This window comes from Apis dorsata, unplaced genomic scaffold, assembly GCF_000469605.1.
Source record: "Apis dorsata unplaced genomic scaffold, Apis dorsata 1.3 scaffold_884, whole genome shotgun sequence".
Classification (NCBI taxonomy): Eukaryota; Metazoa; Arthropoda; class Insecta; order Hymenoptera; family Apidae; genus Apis; species Apis dorsata.
The window spans coordinates 22,509-41,878 of record NW_006264000.1 but is presented as its reverse complement, the minus strand read 5'-3'; the positions used below and the strand labels follow the sequence as shown (position 1 = coordinate 41,878).

Genomic DNA, 19,370 nt, shown 5'->3' with positions numbered 1-19,370 from the left:
TATTAATATAAATATTTATAAATTATTCATAAAATTAGAAATATATTTATCAATCTTTTTAATTTATAAATAATATGAAAATGTAACTCACACATACATATCAACTAACATATCATATCATATCACTATGGCTGTCTTGTATACTCTGAAATAATTTCAGAGGTGAGGTAATGATCGTGAATACAATGCGAAATTCATCAAATTTTATTGTGACATTGTTTTGTTATTACATTTTATATAATATTTCAATATGTATATAATATATAATATTAATAATAAATATATTTATTTGAAAATCATATATATATATATATATTAATACATTTTAAGTTTTTTTTTAACATTTATTTATATATATAATTTTTAGGTTTTATTTAAATACAACGTGTGATTATCTAATTCTAATTATATAAATAAAAAAAATGGTAGTGGGTGTTTTTCCAGCTCTCAAATTGGGAGTCTTATTTGTTAAACAAATTAGTAAACCTTTAGCAAAGTTCCTTGTTAATCAAGCTAAAAATCATCCTGTATTTAGGACATATTTTATCATACCACCTGCTCAATGTGAGTATTGAATTAAAATATTTAAAGTTTGAATTAAAAAAAATTTAATTGTGATATAATCATTACTGTCATTATTAATATAATTATATAGACACTTATCATGCACATATATTTACATATTTTATATTTTTATAATTTAATTCCAGTTTATCATTGGGCAGAAGTAAAAGCAAAAATGTATTTAATGAATCTTGGTAAACCAACAAAAGTTGCAAAGTTGAATGAAACTATGGCTATTGAATTGGGAGCCAATTTAATGGGTGAGGTTATTATTTTTAGTGTTGCTGGTGCTTGTTTAATATTAGAATATAATCGTCAAGTAACAAAAGAATCAAAAAAAGAAGAAGCACGTCTTCAACAAATACAAACATTTACAAATGATATTAAAAATTTAAATCAAATTACATCTCAACAAGAAAGTGAAATAGAATATTTGCAAGAAGTAATTAAACAATTAGCAAAACATACAAAATATGAATTGATTATAAAATCAAAAACAAAAGAATCAAATAAAGAAATGCAACAATTTAATGTTGATAGAAATCAAAATACAAATGTAAATCCAAACAATAAAAAATCATCAATAATTGAACGTGCTATATTATATTATGAAAATAATGTAAAAACAGACAATCTCAGTTAACTGAAATTTTATTTTAAATTTTATTAATGATTTTGATAATGTACTTATAATATTAATGATACCAAAAAGAACAAATACATCTTTATAATCTCATAGTGTATATAAAAAATACTTTCCACAATATGTACATGACTTTATGTAGAATTAAAATCATATATAACACTTTGTACATTAATATTTTGTACATTATTATTCAAAATATTTAATATTTTGTATTTATACTTATACATGTAGTTTTATATTTTAATTTTTTCATTAATAATTTTCAAAAACAATAGGAAAAGAAATATTTTACTTTTATAAAAGATTTTTAAATCATACTATTTTAGATAGTAAAACACTGTATCTATTTATATTTAATTAAATTGTATTATATGTTATATGAAAAATATGTTAATAATAATGGTAAAAAAAGAAATATATCTGTGTATATACATTCACTAATTGTTCATAAAAAATTTATTTAATAATTTAGGTTTATTCCTTCTTTCAACATTTTCTGTAATGTATGAATTCTTGCTTCCAAATTTTCAAACTCGACTTCTATAATAAAAAATATATATTTTGATATCTATTATCTAATATGTATATTAAACATAATGTAATATATTTAATTATATATTTTAATACTAACTTGAATTTTTTGTTTTATTATGTATTTTCACATTTCGACAAGGAGATCGTTGAATTTTAATTGAATCTAATGAACTACCTATTATTATTAAGATATATGTATATAATCATTTTAAGAAAAATAAATAATAAAGAAAATATACAAATAAAATTCTAATATTAGTAATAAGATTTTAATTTTAATATACACCTGATGATAAACTAGAAGTTGTTTTATTACGACTTGAGATTGAAGACGATCGACTTCTACTTCTAAGTGTAGAAGATATACGATTACGGCGTTTTAATCCTGAACAACCATCTTCAGATTTTTTATTAGCAGATGTACTAAGTTGTTGTACTTTCAATAACAAAGCTGTATTTTCAGTTTTAAGTTTTTGAATTTGCATACAGAAAGATGCACGTTCTTTAATAATGTTTTTTTCTAATGATTTAATTGATGCTAGTAAATGTTTTAAACTTCTTCCTGAATAATAAAATATATTTAAAAAATTAATCTATAAAATGTAAAAATATTTATTTTTACCTCCATTTGTAAGTTTAAGATTTTCTTGTACAAGTTTTTGATTTGCAATTGTAAGTTGTTCAATGCGTTTTTGAAGATCTCTATTTATTCCTGTAGATTGTAATCTTTCAAGTTCAATTTGTAGTTTTCTAATGGTAGCTTGTAATATTATTGGATTGGGTAAACCACAATATTCCAAAGGTAATGGATAATGGATTCTTAATAAAATTGGCAAATATTTGATTTATTTTTAAAAAATTTAAGGATTTTTTAAAATACACTTACCTATCAAATTCTACTGTGTATGTTAATATAAGATATCGACGATTATTTGATGTATTACCTAAATTTGAACATGAACTACGTTCAAATTTGCGTGCGCGTAATAGTTCTAAGTCTTCAAATGTAAGAAGATCCAAAGTAATAGATTCGCTTGTCTGTAATTAAATTCTTTTGATTTTATTTGATTAAAAAATTTAAATTCAAATTTTACTTTTAACAATCCAGATTGCAGCATAGCTACAAATACATCAAAATGCTTATAATTTCCTGTTTTGTGCGTCAAATTTTCAATATCTTAAAAATAAGAAATGTATAATTAATTATAAAAAGCAAATGATATTTATACGAGATAAAAGTTCTAACATACAAACAGAATTTAGAAATTCTTAGAATAACCTTAAAATAATGCGTTAATTATTAAAGATGAAAAAATAGAAGACAAACATGCAGCATCGTAGAAAGACCGCCAATTCTCAGCAGTATATTTATCGCTAATAGTAAGCTCCAAATTACGCTGACATCCCTTAAAAGTAGTAACTTTAATTTTTACGATGTATTCTTTGCCATTTTTAAAAGTATAAGTCGTCACCAAAGACGGACCAACTTCGTTCATACTTAGTGATAGACATTAACGTAATAACGAATATTTGACACAAAAAGTTTTCGAATAATCTGACAAAAATAATTTTTTTAAATATAGTAAAAAGTTTAATCAATGCATTTGTGTACTTAAATCTCACACTGATTACTTGAGTAATGTAAGTTCAATATTAAATACGTAATCGTCGCGAAGTAGCAGCGCGGTTGAAGATATATTGATGCGTAGCTGTCAGTGCCATGATATGGTTTTGAATCAAGGAATGAATTAATTTATACGAAGATAAAATAGTTAAATCTTAAATATGTGGTCTTTCTTTTCAAGAGATCCCGCCAAAGATTTTTCATATGAAATCGGTGAACCTATTTCTGGTTTAGACGATAGAAGCATCTGGACATTACATAGAGCTAAAAAAAAGGTATCATAACCTGGCGCTGTAAAATCTTAAAAAATATTTTCTATTTTTAGGTATTGATCCAAATTTTATTCTCTGTTTAAAAGTTTTATTTTTATTACCTGAAAAATCTTTTTATAGGGATCTGCAGGAGGTGAAGATGTTTCAGTATTTGTGTTTGAATGCAAAAGTGGTAATGAACATCTTTTAAATATAGCTCGATCAGCAGTAAAAAGATTAAAGACACTTAGACATCCAAGCATACTTGCATATTTGGACAGTTTTGAGGTATGGTAATGATGTATAGTAAGACTCCCTCATCTGCAAGGATAATACATTTCAAGATTCTCAGCAGATGAAACTGAAAATAATAGAATTAAATAAAGAAGATTATATACATATTATATATATTTATGATAATAACAAATAACATATAATTTAAGTAATATAATTAAGTAATATAATATATTAAGTAATATATTAAGTAATATAATAATATAATTTAATTAAATTAATAAAATGATAAAACTATAATATTGAATGCTATTTGATAATAATGATATAATGTATATAATAAAATGAATTATATTATGTAATCAATGTGTATACATAATATTTAATTTTTATAATTATATAATATAATTTATTGCGGATATGGGTGTCTTACAATATTACAAAAATTGTATCAATAATATGAATACTAATATTTTTTATAATTACAGACTAATAAAGTAATTTATTTAGCAACTGAACGTGTAGAATCTTTATATAGTCGACTGACAAGAAAATCTGATAGTGATGATGAATTTAAAAAAGAATTATATTTTTCTTGGGGAATATTCCAGATTACCGTATGTATAAAAATTATATATAATAATATATTATTTTATGATACATCATTGTATATATACTTTAATAGAGAGCATTAAATTTTTTAAATAATGATGCTAATTTACGTCATAATAACGTTAATTTATGGACTGTATTTGTTAATGAAGAAAGTGGGGAATGGAAACTTGGTGGAGTTGAATATATGACAGCAGTAGATATTGTTTATAATATGTTACCATCAACATTTCAAGCTTATTATCCTCCTGATGTTAAGGAAAATGTAAAACCAGTTACAAAATGGTAAAAAAGATTTATAGTAGGAATAAAAAATTTTCATGTGTCTATAATTATATTATTATTAATTTTACATTATTCTTATTGGAAATATAAAAAAATTATACTTTAATATATAAGAAAATAATTTAATCATTTTTGTTCATAGCTACTACTCATTTAGTGTATAAAACATTGAAAATTTTCTTATTTGGTAAATAATAGAAAATAATTATCTTATTTTTAAAGTTACACTACAATACTAGCTTTTCTATATGTAAACATTTAGGTTTATTGTTTACGCTATGAAATTGATGAATAAATAAAAAAACAGCTCAGTTGACATGTGGGGACTTGGATGCCTAATCTGGGAGACATATAATGGTCCATTAAATTCAAATTTGCAACTTAAAGTTATTGATAAAGTATGTTTTTTATTTTTATAAGATGTATATTTATTTTTAAATTGAAATATCATATCTTTCTGTTTTTTATTTAGATTCCAAAACAATTACAAGTGATATATCGAGAATTGACTAGTAACAATGCAGAAGGAAGACCAAATCCTGCTGATGTGATAGCACGTTGTCGTAGTAATGGAGGATTTTTTAAAAATGAACTTGTAGATGCACTTTTATTCTTAGAGGAAATTCAAATGAAAGAAAGAGGAGAAAAAGGTCGATTTTTCTCACAACTTGCTGGTCAATTAGAATCATTTCCAGATGGCGTTGGCAGATATAAAATTTTACCACAATTATTGGCTGCTTTTGAATTTGGTGATGCTGGAAGTGCAGTATTACCTCCTTTATTACAACTCGGTTGCCAATTGCCTGATGCTGAATATCAACGAAGAGTTGTACCATGTGTTGTAAAATTATTTACTTCAAATGATAGAGCAACTAGATTACGATTATTACAACAGTTAGATCGATTTGTTGATCATTTACAACCAGCAACAGTTAATGAAGCCATCTTCCCGCAGGTAATTAATTACAAATATTAATTTCTTTTATTGTACAAAAATACAAAAAGCTCAAAATATTTTTACATTAATAGGTAGCCAAAGGTTTTTTAGATACAAATGCTGCAATTAGAGAACAAACAATAAAGTCTGTTGTACATTTAGCACCAAAATTAGATTATAATAATCTTAATGTGGAAACATTGAGGTATTTTGCAAAACTTCAATCAAAAGATGAACATGGTGGCATACGTACTAATACTACAGTTTGTTTAGGAAAAATTGCTCAGCACCTTCATCCTCAGATTAGACAAAAAGTAATTTTAATTCAAATATAAGATTTATAAAATGATATATAATAATAAAAAACATTATTGTAGGTATTAATTGGAGCATTTATTCGAGGTACACGAGATCCATTTCCACCAGCTAGAGCAGCAAGTATTTTAGCATTAGCTGCTACACAACAATATTTTTTATTACAAGAAGTTGCAAACCGTATTTTACCAGCACTATGTCCACTTACTACAGATGTAGATAAAGGAGTTAGAGATAATGCATTTCGAACTATCCGTGGATTTTTATCCAAGCTTGAAAGAGTGTCAGAAGATCCTGGATTACGTGAATCTATGGGTATTAAAACAATTCAAAAAGTTTATCTATAAAAGAACAATTGAAATTGATGTAAATATACAACATACAATATTTTCAGAGGCAGATGTAAATACAGCTACACCAAGTCTTAGTAATGCAGCTGCTACATGGGCTGGTTGGGCTGTAACAGCTGTTACTGCTAAATTTTATCGCAGTCAATCAGATACACCTAAATCATCAAATGCTCATAATACATCTAGAATTTTATTAAACAAACCTGCCTCTTTAGGTATCTAACTTATATATATTTTTTCTATTCTATCACTATGAAGCATTTTTTATAAAAATAAATAATAAAATTATAGAGCAAGCTAGTAGTTCACAAAGTAGTGCTAGTACAACTGCCACAACAAGCAGCGCTACAAGTATGACATCATTGGATCATGATCATGAACATGATTTACAAAATGCTACAAATACAAATTCAGATTGTGATTGGGATTGGGATGCTGATAATTGGGGTGATATGGAACAACAACCTTCTACTGTATTAGAACATGGATCAAGTAATATTTCTCCATCTTCTCATTCTCCTAAACCGAATGATCAATGGACTAGTCTGGAAGAAAAACCGGTTTGTATTATTTGAAATTTTATATGAATATTATTTTAAATACATATTAGTATATAATTTTTATAAAATGATTATTTGTAATATGAAACTGGAGAAAAACTCGAATATCATTTTTAGGAGGAAGAAGCAGCACAGAATGTTGAAGATAAAAATGAATGTTCTGACATAGGTTGGGAGGATTCTGAATTTCAGCCTCTAGAAGATTTTCAACCATTAGAACACACACAAACAGGTATTTATTTTTTTATAATTATCAAATTAAAATAAAAATATTTTTGTAATAATTTTAAATTAATTTTTTTTAATCTAAGAAAACATTGAAAGTACCAATACAATTAGTACTAAATTAAAAGAAGCCAGAAGAAAACGTGAAGAGGGAAAATTAGCAAGACAAAAACAAATGGAAGCAAAAAGGGCAATAAAATTACGAAACAATGTTGCTGCTAAGAAACTCTAATTTAAATATTACATAATTTAACAATTGCATTCATGTAATTAATAAAAAAAAAAGAATTAAAATATGATGAATGCTTAATAAGTATTTTTTCTATCAATATCTAGTTGATTTGTTAAAAATCGATTTTTAATTGTTTTTCTAATATTGTTTATTGCATTATTATATATTCTTATAAAATACAAAATATTATATAACATTCAACAAAATATACTCACATATCATTACTTTTTAAACCTACATTTAATTTATTAATTCATGTTAAGATAATCTATTGATTAAAAAATTAAAAAGAAAATAATTGTCTGCTTCTTCTTTCCTTTTTTTTTTTTATTTGAAACAAGATAATAAAAATCACTGTTTGAATCTAAAATGTGCATAATGTACATACATTTAAGATATAACTTACAATTTTTTTTTATGAGAAGTTTTAAATACTTTTTTTTTTATTGTCATAAATGCAATATTTTTGCAGTGTCTTCAATAGAAAATCTCATATTCAGATAATTAGCATTATTAGGCTCACGTTTGAAACCCAAACTTTCATAGAATGGTATAAGATGATCTTTACAATCCAATGATAATTTATAACATTGTAAATAATTTGATAACTGCAGTATGATTTTAACTACCAATTTTCCTAAATGTTTACCACGGTATTTATTATTTACTACCACATCTTCTAAACGTCCTCTCTGTAACAAATTTTTTATTTTTATTGTATAAAATTTATTTTATGAAAAATAAAAAAATCTTAAAAAAAGAAAAACATACCAGTGCACAATTATGAATGAATTTTTGCTCTACAACTAATGTTGCACTTGCTACTATTTTTCCAATGGTTACATCTTCTATTACAATAGTATAATAGCTACCAGTATCTTTCATCATATGAAAACGGTCTATGCATTTGTAAAAAACCAAGTGCATTTATTATAATTCATATTTGTCTTTAAACACAATTTAATTTAAAAAAAAAAAACTTACTTAAAAATTGTTCTCTACTGATATTTCCAACTTCAGTCAATTGAGTCAAAAGTTGAAGAAAATCTTTTAAATAAATATCGTAAAATTAATAAATAAGCTATATTATTATTAATAATAGTTCTTCTAATCACTATTTTACCTCTATCATAATCTTTAGATTTTAAAGGTCTAATTAATAAACCTTCGATGTGTGATAAAGATAAATGTTCCAATATACTCGAATTAAATAATTCAATTTCTTTATCCTCAAAACAATTTTCCTAATAATATCCGATAAACAAAAAAATAATTAATTATTAACATAAAAGATTAATAATATTTAAAAGATTATTTAAAAGATTAATAATAACAAAAATTTTAAATTCAATAACATATTGTTTTTGTCAAATCAATATTATTTTTAACTTTAATATATATCACATATGAAATTAAAAATATTTTTTTAATCTAAACGGTTAAGTTTAAAAATGACAAGTATTTACAACCTCTATAGAACTCATGGCAAGAAATGCACAATTTCACATTTATTAATAATATGTAATCGTATTTGATAAATTTTTTTATCTTCCGCGCTCGTTTAGATTATAGATATAAAAATACGAAACCGTTATAAATTTTTTAATTAATCTTATTGTAATATAAAGTGTATTTCTATGTAACTACTTTTAAATACATTTTTATGTTTTATAAATGTTTAAGATTATCTTAATAAGTTTCCATCAATAATTAATTTCTATTTATGATTATGTATTATGATATGATAAAATAGTCTCATAAAAATAAATCATAATATTAATAAAAATTATTTTATTCTTAAATTAAAATTGAATTAAAATTATGTTTAAAATTATTAGAAATATTTTCAATTATTTAATACTCATATTTTCATAATTATTTAATCTTTAATCATTTAATATTTATATAATTTAGGCTAAATTTTAGAAATGGGTAACTAAAATTTTTAGACTTTTATTATATGATTTCATAAATTTTAACGTGCAAAATTAAAAAATAATGATCTCTTTTATTATGACAATAGTCAAAATTTAATAGTTTATTCATATTCAAAGTTTCATATTTTTAGGAATTTTTATGAAATACATTATATTATATTGAATTTTTATTCAATCTTAAAGAATAAAAGCATTAAATTCAAATTATCTATTTGAATATATACTGTAATTTATATTATATTATAATTTTAAATTATAATATAATATTATATATATATATATGTATATATCATAAACAGTGTATAAAATTGTTGTCATGACATTATTTTTTTTTTTATATCCAGTTCGCATTGTTATTGATTTTAAATTGAATAAGACGTTAATACATGATCAAATTTGAATTTAATCTAGATTATTATTATACAATTTTTATTTGAAAAACAGTGCTTTTGTCATGTAAATATATTAAATAAAAATTGATTCAATTAAAAAATTTGCAAATATATGAAAAAATTTTCAAATTACTAATTTCAACCATTAACAATTCAAGATATCACTTTCAAGTTTTGTAAAAACGCATAAANTTAAACTTTTTTTAAAAATATTAATAAAGTTTTATTAAATAAAATATTTTTTTAATATTAACTTTTTTTTAATAATAATAATCTTCATTTTTTTTTTTAATTTTGTCCAATTCTTAACCAATAAAATATCAAACTTTAGATTTCGATATTTTTCGATATATTTCAGTAGGTTATTCATTATATAATATCATTCAATGGTGAATATCTGTAACCTAATTTTTCTGACTTAATTCGTGAAATTATCTTGATAAAAATTGATAAAAGGTATTAAATATTTCATATCATTTTGTTAATATTTCAATAATTAATTATTAAATATATATTGAAAGAAAATCTTACAATTTTTACAATTTATTAATAAGCTTTATTTACTTTCAATATATTATTTGTCATATAATTGTAAAATAAATATGATAAATACAATTTATGTCGCATAGTTTTTCAAGATTTCTAAAGATTAAAAAATTTTTTTTTTTATGTCAAATATAAAATAGAATGATTGATTTTACAAATTAACTTTTTTAAAAAATTATTTAATGATATATTATTACAATAAAAGTTGATATTAAATTTTTAATTATTTTCAGTCATGTCTGGAAGACCAATGAAATTTCCATATACAATTGCTGCAAAAATAACTCGTTTTCCATTTCATCATTACTTTGTTAAAAGTGAGACAGGTTGGGTATTTCGGTATTGGGCAATTAGTATACTTATTTGTGCACCTCTATGGTATAAATTCCAACAATGGAGTAAGTTCCAACAATATTTTCAAATTATTTAAAATTATTTTAATGTATATATATAAATTGTATATATAATAAATAATCTTTCTTTTTTTTTTTTTTTAGGTTATAATCCAGAAAATGTTAAAAAATGGGATGAGATCCATAAACATCAATTTTCTGGAGAGATGCGTCATTAAATTATATTTGAAAATATTGTAGTAATATGAAATGAAATGAAAATATAATACTAAATTAGTTAAAGAAAATTCTATTTCTAATTTTTAATTTTTTTCTTGCATAGTATATTATAAACAAATTTCAATTGTAAATCTATTTTAAAAGTTTATTACCAAATTAATCGTATAAAACATACATGATTACAAAAAACTGTTTCTACTACTGTACAATATAGAGATTAATGATATTTTGTACCGTAGATTTTGTGTAGGGCCAGCCTAAAATTTCTAATTTTCTTAACATAGGCTGATTCTTTCAAAAGAAAAAAATATGTATATAAATAAGTACTAATAATATTTTAATGATTCGACAAAAGTTAAAAACAGAAATAATTAATAAAATCCTTAAATCTCAATAATTTGCAGAAACAACATATTTGAAAATCCTAATAAAATCTATTTTATGTAGAAACAAATAAAAATTTGCATCAATGCATAATTATTTTAGTACGAATTTTTTGAATTCATAATAAAAAAAAAGCTATTTTTATTACATATGTAAATCATCAATCATATTATGTGACAGCACTTCAGTATATAGATAAATCGTAAAAGATGGATAATATATAACATTTTATGAATTTTGTATGTAAGATTTCAAAGTTTAGAATTGTATTTATAGGTAACCCTCAAAATTTATATTACTTAAATGTAAAAACAATACTAAAATAATGTTAAAATAATAAATAATTATTAATACATTGTAAAAAAATTTGTTCATTAACAAAAAATTTGTTTATAATAATACTAACTCAAAAGACTATTCTTGTACTGGCTCAAGCATATGAAAAGAATTCATTGCTTATGCGCATGTTTATTTGTTTATAAAATGTTCTACGTTAAAGTAATTTCTACAAAACGATATGCAAGAGCAATTGTACCATGCGTAAAATTCTACAAATAATACTGTATATGCCTTTTATTATAGCAAGCCTAAGAAAAAAAATTAATCAATATATTATTTGATAATTAACATAGAAGAAAATATTTTAAACATTTTTAAGCTTGCATTTTATAATCTGTCTCAATAGATAAATTTTATAAATTCTATGCAGCAATTTTTAATTTTGAATAATTCAAGTCTTTTTTTTTTAGTAATATATACTTTACAGAACTTTTTTAGTTGAATTATGAATTTGTACACAATTCGACATTGATGTGTACAAATTTAATTTTAAGATACATTTAATTTACGTATCAGGAATAAAAATTGATATTCAATAAATATAACGAATCGAGAAAGAATTTTATCTCTATCTTGGTTTTTGAATATCTTCTGCATCTTCATCTTCGCTAATTGCAAGACCATTTTCTTCGAGTTTTGATTTCTTTGCATCTGGAGGTCGCAGTAATTCTTCACCATGTGTCAATCTTAGTTCTTTGCATCGTTTTTCATAATATTTTAATAATCTCATACCTGCTCTGTATACGTAACTATTTTTAAAAAGATATAATAACTTTCAAAATTTGTAATATTTTAAATGTTCGGAAGCCAAAGATTTTGATTTTAAATGATTATTGTTCTATTTATTATTGCAATAATTTTATTTATTTTTCTTAATTTCAAAATATGTATTTAAATTACTGCAAAATATTATTGCATAAATATTCGTAAAATATTTTAAATATATATTAATTATAAATGTATATTATTTATTTTTTATTTTTATTTTATTTATTATTTATTTAATAAAAGTAAATATTAGTTAATAATTAATTAATAAACAAATATGATATAGAATATTTTATTATGATTAGTAAATAAAATTATTAAGTATTTAAACACTTGCAATATGAAAATATAGCACATTAATCAATATTATTAATTAATCTCGCAATCTCTGGCATCCGAACTTATGAATAAATATATTCATAGTAGTTATACTCACTTGTAAACGGAACTGTGTTCTTCGTTATAAGCTTGACAATTTTCAAATACTAAGTGACAATCACTGAAGAAATGTTCTAACGTTTCATATTCATTATTGTTAAGTTTATATTTAATTGTACCAAAATCCATAGGATTGGAAATAATATCATGATAATCTGGAACTTCGTCTTTTGTAACAGGTGATAAGAAAGGCCATGAATCTCTATGTTGTTTAATATCAGAAAGTAATTCTTGTAATCTTCCTAAACATCCTTTAATTGTTCCCTTATCTTCTTCTTGTTCGATTTCAGCAGCTCTCTTTGCAGCTCTTCTAGTTTGTCTTGGTTCTGTATCCTCTGAAGTACTACTATCTGTATATTAAAATATTTATATATAATTAAATAATTTTAGAATTTACATATATTTAAATTAATTAATTAAACAAATATATATAATTAAAAAAACAAAGTATAAGATTTAATATAAATTTTAAATGTTTTTCTTTAATAAGATAATAATAACTATCAAATATACATGCAATAAAGTCTGATCTACGCAATTATACTAATAACAAACAAATGTATAAAGCAATATATTGTGTGATTATATCAAATATTACTATATTTGTAAAAAAAAAAAAATTATATATTCATACTACATAAAAGAAAATAGAATTACAATACAGACCGTCCCAGTCTGTAGATTCTGTAGTGAGGAGGCTCTTGGCAAAGCCATGGATGCGAGAGCGTGCTGCTGCAGCGCACAGTCTCTCCTTGTCCCTTTCCCTTTCACGCCCCCTCACTAACAACACAATTAAAACTAAGGAACTGCTTTATTACATAAGTATTTAAAGTAAAATTTACTTTTACTTAAAATGTTAATAGGATAATAAAATATTATGAAGTTTATCATCAGTATTTTCTGTTATTATCGAATTACAAATATATTATAACATTTACCATATTTTATATTCATCTTTCTATCTCTCCTATCTTTGCAATCTGAACAAATCCATCTTCCACGAGGTGCTCTTGTTATAGGTGGTTCTATGCATTCTATGTGATAAAAATTTGGACACATATCACAACTGATCAATTTTCCACCACTTTTACATGCCGAACATACATTTATTTGTTGATTACTTCTAAAAAAATGTATATTAATTAATTATTAAAAGATTTGCTTTTTAAAATATATCATATTTACATATTATCATCACTATCTTCTTCTAATTCTTCATCTTCTGAATTATCTTCTTCTTCACTTTCAAGAATACGTTTTGCACGATTATGTCGAGTTTCTTTGGTTAATATCACATCTTCTTCTAATTCATCTTCAAATTTTTTTCTTTTTTTAATTTTTTCTTTTGGTTTTGTTGATGGCTTACATACTTTACAATACCAATCTCCATCTGGAACACACTAAAAATAAATATATAACATTAAATATTCTAAGTATATCTAAAATTAAAAAAAAGATTAAAAAAAAAATTTACATTTAGTTTTGGTTGTAAACAATATAAATGATGGCCTTTATTGCATCCATCACATAACAACATTTTATCACCATCTCGACGCCTCCTACATATTCGACATTGAGCATTTAATGCACTTCTACTCCATGCAACACTATTTTCTAAAGTACTTAAATGTACAAATAATTGAGCCCAACTTGTTGATGCAATAAGCGATTGTTCCCATCTTTCTTTGATTTCTTCACCAGACCATTTCTTATCTTTTTCATTGGCACCTAACGGTTTCTGTAAGTACTTCTGCTCTATAGCATGAGATAATTGTAAAATAGCACAAGCCATTTGTTTAATGGCTAACTGTTGTTTAGGATCTGGGGGTATTTCATGTTCACTTGGTGAACCTAAATATTTTCCTGAATCTTTATAAGTTTTTATATTAATACTTCCAACTTCTGAATCTGGAGTTCCTGGTCTACTATACTTAGTTTCATTTTTAATTTTATCTAATCCACTATCTGCTTCAATTTCACTTATACCATATAGTAATTTATCGCATTGTTTATCATATTTTCCGTCATTTATTGCATACCTCCATATTTCACGATCATTAACTTTTAAATTTCCTAAGCCTCCTCCTTTTATTCTATCTTCGAAATCTAGAATGTAATCTCTCAATGTCAATTCTAAAACATTATCAACTGCCATTTCTGAAGGGAAGTTTAAGTTCGCATTTTCATACCTATTCTTTTTTGAAATTTTATTAGAATGTCCTTTAATAGGTTCTGTAAACTATATGAAAAAAATATATATATTCTCAAAATTCATGTAATCATAAGTCTTAAAAAATTTTAAAAATATTACTATAAAATACTTACAATTTCAGGATTAAGTTTATGTCTAGGACATTCTTCAATCACAGATATTAAACTTGTCATCTCTTGTATAATATTATTTCTAAGTTCGCCTTCTCTAATTCCTCGTTTACTTAAAGAATTTACTAAAGCTTCTATATCTTCTTGTTTTCCAAAAAAGCTCCATTTCAGTTCTGATCTTTTCCAATGTACTGGACATTCTTTATCTCCTGTACAAGCCATTAAATTTTTTCTAATATCAAACAATTCTTGTTTAAATTCTTTTCGAGATACATCTTTTCTTGGAGATTTAAATGCATTTTTGTCAGAAAATGAAACTTTCTTAGGAGATTTTTTTGCTTTTTTAAAACTATTTTCTTTATCGCTAAACTCATCCTCAAATTTATTTTTTAAATATGCATATGTAGATTCTCCATCTTGTAATTCTGGTTGATAAGGTGTACCATCAGAAATACAATTACCCGGCCACCATTCATCATTTTCTACAAATATTCCTATAAGAATAAAAAAAAAAATTAACTTTATATTTTTTTATTATAAGCTTCAAATTTTTTTTTATTAAACTTGAATATAAAAAAATAATGTTACCTGGTATTGATAAAAATCTCCAATATCTACGATAAGCTCTATCAGAACCTAAATAAACCATCATTTTATTATCTCTAGATGCTTGTTGAAGTTCTTTTAATTTATTTTCATACTCTTCTTTCTTTTTTTCTTCTTCACAATTACCACGTGTAACTTTCTTTGGTATTTTATTTTCATTATCTTTTTCTCGTTCTCTCATTTTTTCTTTTTCTTCTTTTTCTTTTCTTTGTTCAGCTATTAAGAAAGATTTCAATTCTTTTTTTGCTTGATGAAGTTTTTCATGTTTTTCTTCTATTATATCTCGTATTGAAGCAAAAGTGAGCAACTGATTTATTAAACATGTAGCTACTTTTAACTTTTCATTGAGCTCAAATTCATGTACACTACGATGACCCAATAATCTTAAAATATATGCCTCATTTATTCTCATCAACAATGCAGGATCATCTTGATTTGTATAACCACCTGACAAAATTAAAAATGAATATATTGTATTTAATTTTTTTATTTAATAAAATTATATACCTCTTTGAGAATATCTCCATTTAGTAGCAACGTCACCAATTCGTCCTCCGGACGACAATAAATGTTGTCTTAAAATCTCACTTAAAGTTACATGATCTAATGTCAATTCAGATAATTTACAACCTTGATACATCTGACACCAGCTAGAAGCTATAGTAGAAAGTTTTACTGCTTTTGTCATTGATGACACTCCTTCATTCATGTTAACATCATTTATTACATCTGATGCTTGAGCATGAATTTCATTTTCTTCATCTGATTGATATTTAAAAATGTTTGCTAATAATAATTGTAAAAGATCACTCCAAGGTCCAGATGTTTCTCTTAATAACAATGCTTTTTCTAATAAATCAAAAGTAAAACCATTTGGAAAATATGCACCAACTTCCAATTCTTCATTAAAAAATTCTAAAAATTCTAGAATCATTACGCTGTCACCGAATTTTTCATTAGGTATACTATTCTTAACTGGTGTAGCTTGTGGAATAGGAGAAAGATCTTCACATTCAAGATCCTCTCTTGGTTTATTCCATTGTCTTATATATGCAGTCAAAGCTGCTAATTTTTGCTTTTCTTCTTTTTTACGTTCACTTTTCAAGACTCTTTCTTCTTTACGTTTTGCTTTTTCTTCTAGAGCCTTTGCTTTAAGATCTTCTTTAAATTTTCCATTCATTCTGTTTATAAATGTAACAAATTTAATATATAATTAGAAATTACAAACTATTTTTAATTTGTCATACATTATTCTACCTTGGCTTTCGAAATTTTTTTATATCTACTCCTCCTTGATTTACTTTTTTGAAAGGATCTGGTTTATCTACTGTTTTTTGTTTTACTACATCCATAGTAAGAAATTTATCTATTGATTCTTGTTTATGTTTAATAAGTTTCTTAATACGCGATGTAAAGTCTGGAGGAGGACCAGCAAATATAGTGTCAAATCGTACTTTATTAATTCCATATTTTTGTAAGACGCTATCCTATAAATATACAACATATTTTTTTATCAATATATTTAAACTATTTTTAGTTATAATCATTAGTTTACTAACTTTGATAGTCCATATTCCAGTTTCATTTTGTTCACATAACTGACGTAAAAAAATTTTATTACGCTCTTTACTGTAATGCTGCTTTCTTCTTCTCACTTGAGTTGCTTCCACTATCATAAGTTGACTAACATCAGAATCTCCAGAGTCTAACTGTTCTACTTCATAACGAAATAATTTTGCAGGTGGATGATATTGTTGTTCTTGTGGATTTCTATGTAATAAACTTACATAGATAAATTACAATAATATGAATGCATTCTATATCTATAAATGATAAAGAGATCTCTACCTGTTGTTTTCTTTAGTATATTGTTTAATTTGTTGTTCTGTAGGTGCAATAACTTGAAGAACATGGCAATCACACCAAGAATCTTCTGTGAAACTTGCTTCTACCATTTCACCAACAAAGTAACGATCTCTTGCAAATTGATATACATCCTCTATCATTTCTTTAAAAGATGATCTGTTTGTTTTACTGGCAAGATATAATATAGGAATACGTAACTATAATATAAAACATAATATCAATGAATTTAGAATTATAATATATCTTTATATATCTTTAAATCTATAACTCAAATTTATATCATACCTCCATAGGAAATTCTTTAAGGCTCCTTTTTGCATTTTCTTCACATTGTAAAGCTTCTTCATAGGTCATATTTGTTCTGCCAGTTATACTACATGACCATATAAGTGAATTACATAAAATAATTCTCTCACAAAATTCACTGTAATCACAAAACATATTTTAAATTTAATTTAATGTAATTGTTATTATTGATAATAATTAATAACAATTAATATTTTAAAATTAATAATATCTATTTATATCTAAAAGTTAAAAATTAAAAATAAAATGTTTAAAAAATATAAATTCAAATATATAATTAATTGATAATGTAAAATTAAATAAGATAATTTAATCTTTCAAATTGTCTGGTATTTAAACAATGACAATAAATATAAGTAATCTAAAGATTTTTTATAATGTACTTTTTAATTTTATCTATTTAGCACAAAACAAAATTATAAAAACAGAACAGATTATTTGATATATTGATATATGTATATTTATGAGAATAGAAATGAATGAACAAGATAAATTAAAAAAATATAAAGTAGTTATGATTAAAAAATCGCATTGACAAAATTGCAAAACATATTTCAAAGTGATCTCAGCTGTCATGGTCTTACTTATAGTCCTTGAAAATTTCATTCGTAACCTCACAGTGAAAAACTTCATCATCATCTTTAAAATCTGAAGAAACGTGAAGACGTTGAAATGGCTGTTTACGAAGTAGCGGCATATCAATCTATTAATATATCAATGCAGTTTTCGTTCACGTTTTTAATAAATTACAAATTAATTCTGCGTCAGTGCTATACTTTTCCGGAACCGCCAGGCACATGCACCTCTAACTTTCACAAAATCGCTTTAAGTTTTAAATGTTATCAAATTTCTGTTAAAATTTTTGTAATTTATTTCCTTTGAAATTTTGTCTATTCATACGTGTTGAACGTAAAACTTTGATACCATTTCACGAAACATTTCGAATCTCATGACAAAGCATGATTTAACGGTGCTTGTAGAAGCGCGCATTCACATCTGGCACCTTAAAACCGGAAACTAATGAAAAGAATAGCGTTACCAATCTAAATTTATTATTCATTAGCGCGGGAAATAAAAATAAACATGTAATAATAATTAATATTTTAATATATTTGAAGAAATTCAATTCAACAAATCTTTTATTATCTTTTTATTGTTGATATAATTTATTGAAAAATTATATCATTTTTCAAATGATGTAATTATTATAGAAAATATAAAAAATATTTTATATTATGTTTTAAAGTTGGTAAATAGTATCCGATCTAAATATTAACTTATTATTATTTGGCGCGAATTACTTTTATCAAGTAATCAAATATAAATAAAAATAATTATATTTTATTTATATAATTATGAATCAATTTGATTGAATTTAATATTTTATTATCATAAAATAAGAAAAAAAATCTGCTTAACTTATTTATATTATTATATATATTATTATATATAAAATACAATAAATTATACATAATAAATGTTTATAGATATATATACATATATATAATTATATAATTTATATATT

The 19,370-nt window shown here is 23.7% G+C and overlaps 6 protein-coding genes across 17 annotated transcripts; 3 read left to right on the top strand and 3 right to left on the bottom strand.

Moving 5' to 3' along the window:
- Window positions 1–53: 53 nt before the first annotated feature.
- LOC102675191 (optic atrophy 3 protein homolog) lies at window positions 54–1,677 on the top strand. Its single transcript, XM_006623353.2, has 3 exons — window positions 54–167; window positions 368–564; window positions 711–1,677. The coding sequence occupies exons 2-3, from the start codon at window positions 423–425 to the stop codon at window positions 1,205–1,207; spliced, it is 639 nt and encodes a 212-aa protein (XP_006623416.1). The 5' UTR covers window positions 54–167; window positions 368–422; the 3' UTR covers window positions 1,208–1,677.
- On the bottom strand, window positions 1,375–3,277 carry LOC102675341 (coiled-coil domain-containing protein 61-like). Its single transcript, XM_006623354.2, has 7 exons — window positions 3,072–3,277; window positions 2,839–2,921; window positions 2,631–2,782; window positions 2,367–2,563; window positions 2,031–2,306; window positions 1,842–1,919; window positions 1,375–1,750 (listed from the first exon to the last, which is right to left on the bottom strand). The coding sequence occupies exons 1-7, from the start codon at window positions 3,238–3,240 to the stop codon at window positions 1,671–1,673; spliced, it is 1,035 nt and encodes a 344-aa protein (XP_006623417.1). The 5' UTR covers window positions 3,241–3,277; the 3' UTR covers window positions 1,375–1,670.
- LOC102675568 (N-terminal kinase-like protein) lies at window positions 3,217–7,664 on the top strand. Its single transcript, XM_006623356.2, has 12 exons — window positions 3,217–3,643; window positions 3,761–3,907; window positions 4,342–4,470; window positions 4,539–4,750; window positions 5,058–5,148; window positions 5,223–5,705; window positions 5,780–6,001; window positions 6,065–6,317; window positions 6,397–6,567; window positions 6,644–6,912; window positions 7,030–7,144; window positions 7,224–7,664. The coding sequence occupies exons 1-12, from the start codon at window positions 3,530–3,532 to the stop codon at window positions 7,367–7,369; spliced, it is 2,352 nt and encodes a 783-aa protein (XP_006623419.1). The 5' UTR covers window positions 3,217–3,529; the 3' UTR covers window positions 7,370–7,664.
- A 140-nt stretch (window positions 7,665–7,804) lies between these two features.
- Window positions 7,805–9,056, bottom strand: LOC102674713 (probable glucosamine 6-phosphate N-acetyltransferase). Its single transcript, XM_006623349.1, has 5 exons — window positions 8,839–9,056; window positions 8,493–8,613; window positions 8,354–8,416; window positions 8,141–8,268; window positions 7,805–8,061 (listed from the first exon to the last, which is right to left on the bottom strand). Exons 1-5 carry the CDS (start codon window positions 8,851–8,853, stop codon window positions 7,819–7,821), a joined length of 570 nt encoding a protein of 189 aa, XP_006623412.1. The 5' UTR covers window positions 8,854–9,056; the 3' UTR covers window positions 7,805–7,818.
- A 965-nt stretch (window positions 9,057–10,021) lies between these two features.
- LOC102674591 lies at window positions 10,022–10,889 on the top strand. Of its 2 annotated transcripts, XM_006623348.2 has the most exons (3): window positions 10,022–10,154; window positions 10,478–10,642; window positions 10,742–10,884. In XM_006623348.2, exons 2-3 carry the CDS (start codon window positions 10,480–10,482, stop codon window positions 10,813–10,815), a joined length of 237 nt encoding a protein of 78 aa, XP_006623411.1. In that variant the 5' UTR covers window positions 10,022–10,154; window positions 10,478–10,479; the 3' UTR covers window positions 10,816–10,884. The 2 variants fall into 2 exon arrangements, with proteins under 2 accessions (XP_006623411.1, XP_031369943.1); XM_031514083.1 differs by lacking the exon at window positions 10,022–10,154 and having other exon boundaries at window positions 10,459–10,642; window positions 10,742–10,889.
- Window positions 10,890–11,619: 730 nt separating this feature from the next.
- On the bottom strand, window positions 11,620–18,887 carry LOC102673483 (bromodomain adjacent to zinc finger domain protein 1A). 11 transcript variants are annotated; one of them, XM_006623337.2, is made up of 15 exons: window positions 18,770–18,887; window positions 18,430–18,695; window positions 17,825–17,963; window positions 17,522–17,736; window positions 17,233–17,455; window positions 16,931–17,160; window positions 16,181–16,854; window positions 15,656–16,120; window positions 15,071–15,561; window positions 14,220–14,984; window positions 13,931–14,145; window positions 13,684–13,868; window positions 13,412–13,543; window positions 12,744–13,095; window positions 11,620–12,288 (listed from the first exon to the last, which is right to left on the bottom strand). In XM_006623337.2, the coding sequence occupies exons 2-15, from the start codon at window positions 18,540–18,542 to the stop codon at window positions 12,108–12,110; spliced, it is 4,380 nt and encodes a 1,459-aa protein (XP_006623400.1). In that variant the 5' UTR covers window positions 18,543–18,695; window positions 18,770–18,887; the 3' UTR covers window positions 11,620–12,107. The 11 variants fall into 11 exon arrangements, with proteins under 11 accessions (XP_006623400.1, XP_006623401.1, XP_006623403.1 ...); XM_006623338.2 differs by having other exon boundaries at window positions 13,684–13,865; window positions 18,430–18,859; XM_006623340.2 differs by having other exon boundaries at window positions 11,620–12,276; window positions 18,430–18,858.
- Window positions 18,888–19,370: the final 483 nt, after the last annotated feature.

Coding starts and splice junctions, on each gene's coding strand:
- LOC102675191 (XM_006623353.2), top strand. CDS start 423: ATGGTAGTGGGTGTTTTTCCAGCTCTCAAATTGGGAGTCTTATTTGTT. Junction 565..710: donor TATCATACCACCTGCTCAAT/GTGAGTATTGAA, acceptor ATTTAATTCCAG/TTTATCATTGGGCAGAAGTA.
- LOC102675341 (XM_006623354.2), bottom strand. CDS start 3,240: ATGAACGAAGTTGGTCCGTCTTTGGTGACGACTTATACTTTTAAAAAT. Junction 2,922..3,071: donor GTCTTTCTACGATGCTGCAT/GTTTGTCTTCTA, acceptor CTTATTTTTAAG/ATATTGAAAATTTGACGCAC. Junction 1,751..1,841: donor TAATAAAACAAAAAATTCAA/GTTAGTATTAAA, acceptor TTTTTATTATAG/AAGTCGAGTTTGAAAATTTG.
- LOC102675568 (XM_006623356.2), top strand. CDS start 3,530: ATGTGGTCTTTCTTTTCAAGAGATCCCGCCAAAGATTTTTCATATGAA. Junction 5,706..5,779: donor ATGAAGCCATCTTCCCGCAG/GTAATTAATTAC, acceptor TTACATTAATAG/GTAGCCAAAGGTTTTTTAGA. Junction 7,145..7,223: donor ATTAGAACACACACAAACAG/GTATTTATTTTT, acceptor TTTTAATCTAAG/AAAACATTGAAAGTACCAAT.
- LOC102674713 (XM_006623349.1), bottom strand. Junction 8,417..8,492: donor ATCTAAAGATTATGATAGAG/GTAAAATAGTGA, acceptor TTTATTTAAAAG/ATTTTCTTCAACTTTTGACT. Junction 8,269..8,353: donor CAGTAGAGAACAATTTTTAA/GTAAGTTTTTTT, acceptor ACAAATGCATAG/ACCGTTTTCATATGATGAAA.
- LOC102674591 (XM_031514083.1), top strand. CDS start 10,480: ATGTCTGGAAGACCAATGAAATTTCCATATACAATTGCTGCAAAAATA. Junction 10,643..10,741: donor GTATAAATTCCAACAATGGA/GTAAGTTCCAAC, acceptor TTTTTTTTTTAG/GTTATAATCCAGAAAATGTT.
- LOC102673483 (XM_006623337.2), bottom strand. CDS start 18,542: ATGCCGCTACTTCGTAAACAGCCATTTCAACGTCTTCACGTTTCTTCA. Junction 16,121..16,180: donor ATGGAGATATTCTCAAAGAG/GTATATAATTTT, acceptor TAATTTTGTCAG/GTGGTTATACAAATCAAGAT. Junction 14,985..15,070: donor ATAAACTTAATCCTGAAATT/GTAAGTATTTTA, acceptor TTTTTCATATAG/TTTACAGAACCTATTAAAGG.